General features: G+C 49.7%; 1 protein-coding gene across 1 annotated transcript; it reads left to right on the top strand.

The window, feature by feature from the left end:
- The first annotated feature begins 269 nt into the window (after positions 1-269).
- Positions 270-5,461, top strand: LOC139411462 (ataxin-1-like). Its single transcript, XM_071157868.1, has 3 exons — positions 270-389; positions 2,082-3,223; positions 3,699-5,461. The coding sequence occupies exons 2-3, from the start codon at positions 2,219-2,221 to the stop codon at positions 5,085-5,087; spliced, it is 2,394 nt and encodes a 797-aa protein (XP_071013969.1). The 5' UTR covers positions 270-389; positions 2,082-2,218; the 3' UTR covers positions 5,088-5,461.
- Positions 5,462-6,308: the final 847 nt, after the last annotated feature.

Genomic DNA, 6,308 nt, shown 5'->3' with positions numbered 1-6,308 from the left:
AAATACCACCTGTTTTCATTGCCTGAGGATTGCCATTTAGAGAGGAACAAGGCAATGTGTGTTCTAAAGGGAAATAGATAACTGTGCATGCAGACATTCGGGGGCGGAAATGGCAAATCAAGTATTCCTAGCAGAAGGTAAACATGCATATTTTTTTATTGGCTATGAAGCTCAAATTTATGAAAATTATCGGATTTATATGATTTATATGCCTCAAGGAAATCGAATTTACTATGTCTGACGTCATCTAGGAGCGCCACTGGGTTTTCGTCTGCTGGCCTCTGAAATGGGCTCGACTAATCAGCCCTGATTTCATCCATATTTCTTTATCATATTAACTGTTCCGAAAGCTTAAGGCAGTCGAGGCATATCCACAATGATATTTGGAGGTAAGTGCACGAGAAGACAGGAAGTCGTGGCGTCTGGAGATACTATATTTGACCGATAATAACAGGTGATAAATGGCAATCCAGCTAGCTAGCTAGCAAGCCATTACTAGTGTTCGCTGATGTCAAGCCATAAATTCTGACGTTGCTTGGCCTTCTCACTTCACTATTATTTTCATCCCACGAAAGTTAACTTTTCTAACTGTGCACAGAACAGTAGGTAATTGTCATCCAATTATTTGATCATGTTTTGTAGCCAGTATGAGTATTCTCAAGCTTGTTTGAATGACATGAGGAAACACCCAACTAGATTGCTACTTTTTACTCCCATCCCAACTCAAATTTCAGTTTTAGCTATAGAACTATCAAGAGAGCTTAATCAATTTGATTATCAGATGTGAACATGTTAAGTTATAGTGCAGTTTGTCCAATGTTTTACGTTGCGAATGACAACATGATCTATGCCTTGAGATCATTGCTCCTATTCAAAGAAGATGACAACAGCATCCTTCACCAAATAGGCCTACTGTAGCGAATAACGCTAATTTCTTCATGGACATGTCAAAGATTGGTTATATTGGGGGAAATGTTAGCACTAAATTTATGAATATATCAAGTGTCCTGCGCTCCTCTTCACATGAAAAGTGAGGCATGTGATATGAATGTTGGTCATTTAGCACGTTTTATATAAGGTTTTATAAAGAAAGAGAGGATGTGTGTGGGTGGAAGAGGGTTTGTTGTGTAGGTGTTTAACAATCTCATCTGTCTTCACCCTTACGTTTCCCTCGCCTGGCTTCCTACTAATACACAGCCGTGTCATGGGACAAGACAATATAATTAGGCTAGCTGAAAAAAATGGTTCTGAGTAATCTGAAAGCATTTCTGGTTGCAGCAGCTGAGGTGTAGAGAAGTCTCTCCATTACTCTCTTACTCACTCCCCCTCTTCCTCTTGTGCTGTGATTCACTATGTCATACAGTTCAGCCTGTAACATAACTTGTTGCCATGGGGAGAAAGCAATATGGCGTAGACCATAAATGAGTTGAAGTGTGTGCCTGATCTTTATGGTACTGTTGGTTTTCTCAACTCCTGTCATCAAATAGGCCTAATTATTCAAGGAAATAATATCCAGAGTTAAAAGCTGCAATATGTAGCTTTTTGGGCGACCTGACAAAATTCACATAGACGTGTGTTATTGATCTGTCATTCTCATTGAAAGCAAGTCTAAGAAGCGGTAGATGTGTTCTATGTGCGCTATTTCTATTTGTTTTTGCATCTTTTACTTTAGGTTTTGTACACCAGCTTCAAACAGCTGAATATACAATATTTTTGGTTATGGAAAATATACTTCAAAGCGGTTTAGAAGGTACAATGATTCTCTATACTATACTTGCTTGTTTTGTCACCAAACTGAAATCAGGCGAACTATTAGAATTTTAGCAATCAGTAAATTGCGGAGCGATTTCTGCATAGTGCATCTTTAACTGAAATTCTGTTTGTTTGTGTCCATCATTTTGTGGATCTCCTGTGTCTAGGTCTGAAAACACAAGTTTCCTTTCATTTCCTACTATCTCTCTCAAACATCTTGGCACTCTAAGCCTGGCTTGTGACGTGGGTCTAGTGTTGATGTAGTATGTTAAGGTGAATCGTTGGGGTCGTCTGGCGGCTGGTCACACTGTCTCTCTCTGTGTTTCTAGGTGAGGCGGTGGACGAGGTCAGCTGCAGGTTCTCAGAGCTGGTTCCTGTGGTGCTGACTGCCTGGCCAACGGGCTCCACTCCCCGTGCTGCACAGTAAAGAGCATTTCACGCCCAGACAAGACCACACGGCACCGTCATGAAGCCGGGTCACGAGCGCAATCAGGAGTGCCTGCCTCCCAAGAAGAGGGATCTCAACAACAGCACCAGTAGCAGTGGTGCTACTGGTGGGGCAGGAAGTGGGATGGGAGGGGGAGGGGGGGAGGAAGTGCCCTCCACTCAGAGCTCAGGGGTCGGTAGTGACACTCAGGGAGGTGGCACAGCAGAGGAGTGGCTGCATGCTCAGCCTGGTCTACACTATGGAGTAGAGAGTGCTGAGGGCCTCCAAGGGCTGCCTGTTGACCAGTACAGCATGCTCTATAGGGTGGCTCTCCCTTCTGTCTCCTACTCCCAGACCAATCTACACCCAGTGTTAAGCCATATCTCTCCAGCTTACACTGTCCCCTCATCTCTCCTACAACATCATCCAGGTATCTCCTATCCCCCTCTAGGCTATGCCCAGATCCCCCACTCCTCTTTCCAGTTTGTCTCTCCATATGGTGCAGTCCCTTATGCAGTCCCCCCTGGATTTGTTCCCAGCACCCTGATCTCCCCCTCAGTTGCCCTCTCCCAGCCCCACCTGGTCCCCTACCAGTCAGTCATCCAGGAGGGGTTGGTCTCCCCTCCTACCCAGACCCATGTATCTGCCCATGCCTTTGCCAAAGTGGGGTCGTCCGGAGGGGTCCCGCTGATGCTGACCTCGGAACAGGCTGCCCAGCACCTGGGCCCGCTGCCCGCCGCAGAGCTCAGTCCTCGGGGAGTGCCTGTCTTTTACCACCCTCAGGGCACCAGGGCTGCGCCTGCCCCCAGGGACCCCTACAGCGGGGAGCAGGAGACGGACAGGGATAGGGAGGTGAATGGGGGGGAGAGGGAGCAGGCAGCCAGGGAGATGCTCCAGGACTACAATGCCAGGAATGCAAGGCTGCTGCAGGCAGCATCCACCTCTGTAGCACTGGAGCACGCACAGGACAGGAGCCTGAAGAGCCGAAGGCTGGACGAGAGGGCTTCGCCTGGGCAGCGCAGCACCCCAGACACTGACCTGGAGGTAAGACTCAAGGTTTTGTTGTAGTAACTTACACGCACGTATTTACTTATTTTAAATAAATGTTTTATTTTCAAATGGTTTTCGAATAAGGAGAGTTTTGATTTTGAATTGTCCAAAATTCAGACTTTTATTTAGTGCACTTGACTTTTTATAGTGTCTGCTGTGACAGTTGCACAATATCCATGTTCCCCTCCACTTCCTTCCTTTATTACTTGAGGGTGTGCTGATCATTGGGCAACCAGTCACATCCACACACTGCCTGCTGCTTCAAGGAAAGACTAAAAATGCTCTGGCTTGTGGTCTCGACTAGAGTTGATAGGAAACCACTGGTTTCTGAGGCTTAATAATGGTGGTTGAGAGGAGGTACAGGAGGACAAAACTCAAGTCTTCTTTCTCAGACACAACAATTTATTACATTTTAAATCTGAAAAGGTTGATTGAAATGTGTTAAGATGTGTCTTTTGTCATCCTCAAGGTTCAGCAGGTTGTTGGTCGCCTAGCCTCTCCTGTCCAAGTTGTGAGTGGAGGGCGCAAAGAGGTGTCCTTTGGTCCCCTGAACCTATCCCAGGGCTCCCAGAGAGGCAGAGAGGCTCATGGGGAGGCAGGGGAGAGTACTGGCCGGACAGCATACGCGATCCACCCTGTGGTGTATGGAGACCCCAGGGTGACGGCCCATCAACAGCAGGCAGTGCAGCCAGGCCATGCGGTCATCTTGGCCAATGGACAGACAGTCCTGGTCCCCTTAGACTATCATCAACATCAACAGCCACCCCAGCACTACCCCAGCCGGACCAATGACGACACACCTGCTGTCACCATAGCCTCCCCCACCACCTACTCTAAAGCCTCTGAGTCTCCAGCCAGAGTGTGCCTCCCAGACAGGGCTGTGGTGGAACTGGCCGCCGTGGAGCAGCAGCCTATTTCTGTTCCAGTCGCGGCAGCCCTCACGCAGGCCCTGGCCCCGGCGCCCACCCCTGCCCCCTCCAATCCCTCCCATTTCATGAAGGGGGCCATCATCCAGCTGGCCACGGGGGAGCTGAAGCGTGTAGAGGACCTGCAGACTCAGGATTTTGTGCGGAGTGCTGAGGTGAGCGGGGGGCTGAAGATCGACTCCAGCATGGTGGTGGACATCAGGACCAGCCAGCAGAGACCCGGCCTGGTGGCGCTGCACTTCACAGTGGGCGAGCAGCAGAGCAAGGTGACCATCGACGTGCCCCCGGAACACCCCTTCTTTGTGTTTGGCCAGGGCTGGTCCTCCTGCAGCCCAGAGCGCACGGCCCAGCTCTATGGCCTGGCCTGCCACCACTTGCAGGTAGGAGACGTGTGTGTGTCCATCACTCTGCAGCAGCCACCCCAGCAACAGAAACAGCCCCTGCAGCAGCAGCAACAACAGCAGCAGCAGCAGACCCAAGCCAGGACTTCCACCAAAGTCAACTCCACATCAGGGGCCATCGGCCAGCCCATGGGGCCCCCTGCCCCCCAGCAGCCCAGGCCACAGCCTCACTTCAGGATGGAACGCGTCCAGAGGGAGAGGGGGGATAAAGAGGAGCCCATGCAACTAGGGGGTGTTGTGCAGAGTGAGATGCCCACCAGACCAAATAGGACTTCAGCAGAGCAAACTAGGAGCCAGAGCAGTTACTATTTGCACACGGAGGGTTCTGCTCGTCCAGGGGCGGGGTTGGGAGTGGTGTCAACAGTCTCGAGCGCGTCTCAGAGACGCTGGTCCGCCCCCGGCCTTCAGAGGTACATGAAGGTAGAGGAAGGGGCACACCCTCAGCTGGGCCCCTCTGGCTCCTCTCGACCCTCCTTCATCCCACAGGAGGTCAAACTGTCCATCGAGGGGCGCTCTAATGCTGGGAAGTAGCACCAACCATGGCAGTCCACACCACAGAAGAGACTGTCAGAGGAGTGAAAGCATCAGAGAGGGGGAAAGGGGAAAAAGAGTGGGAATGTAGCCTCTGAATGTTTGATATTTTGCACACCTAATAAGATTACAAGTTCTTTGTTTTCAGGGGAACTACCTGGTCTGGTGGCTGGTCAGGTCCGCTCTATTTGCCTGTCAGTCAGTCAGGACAGCTCTTGGTCCAGTGATCAGGAGATTGGGTCTCTGCTCTCCCAGGCTGACAGGGAGCAGATGCAGAAGCAGGGAGTGTATGTAGCTGGTGAATCACCTACCAAAGTCTTCAGACTGCATCTTCCTTCCGAAATACCAACCTCTCAGAACCATCCTTATCAGAGGTAAACCAACCTCTCAGAACCATCCTTATCAGAGGTGAACCAACCTCTCAGAACCATCCTTATCAGAGGTGAACCAACCTCTCAGAACCATCCTTATCAGAGGTGAACCAACCTCTCAGAACCATCCTTATTAGAGGTGAACCAACCCTCAGAACCATCCTTATCAGAGGTGAACCAACCCTCAGAACCATCCTTATCAGAGGTGAACCAATCCTCAGAACCATCCTTATCAGAGGTGAACCAACCCTCAGAACCATCCTTATCAGAGGTGATCGCATTCACTGGACTTTCTCTCTTCTTTGACCAAACCATCTCCTCTGGAAACCCAAGACTGGGGAGAATATATAGCTCATGTCTGGTAGACAGACAACAGGGTCTGACACAGTGACAAGAACATAGCTATCCTATTATGCTCTGTCTCCCCCCACATTTCTATTTTGGTCTGTTACCTTCAAAAGCGTTCTCCCAAAAAGAAAAAAAGACTAAAATTGCACTTGCGGTGCTGAATTGCTGGCATCGGCACATATATGCTTTTCCCTCTAATGATGTTGGTTCTCTTGATGCAGACTCTTGATGTGTGTCATCGTAACTTAGTGTGCTTCTCTAGTAGGAGCAGAGGACTTCTACTAAGGCACAGACGCTCTCCCTCATCTCCCTGCCTCTCCTCGTAGGGCCCAGTCTGCTGAGATAGGGTCTGAGAGGAGGGCAGGCAGCCTTAGAGGTCTTTCAATCAGCTCCTTCAATCAACCAATCAGAACCTAGGAAACTGCTCACTCCTTTCGTAACGCACCAACCACGCTTCCCCGTTTTTCATTTTACACCCCAACCCCAGTTTGTGCCACGGTTA

Source organism: Oncorhynchus clarkii, chromosome 6 (assembly GCF_045791955.1).
Source record: "Oncorhynchus clarkii lewisi isolate Uvic-CL-2024 chromosome 6, UVic_Ocla_1.0, whole genome shotgun sequence".
Classification (NCBI taxonomy): domain Eukaryota; kingdom Metazoa; phylum Chordata; class Actinopteri; order Salmoniformes; family Salmonidae; genus Oncorhynchus; species Oncorhynchus clarkii.
The sequence above is the reverse complement of the archived record's forward strand: the minus strand, read 5'-3'. Positions and strand labels throughout refer to the sequence as shown.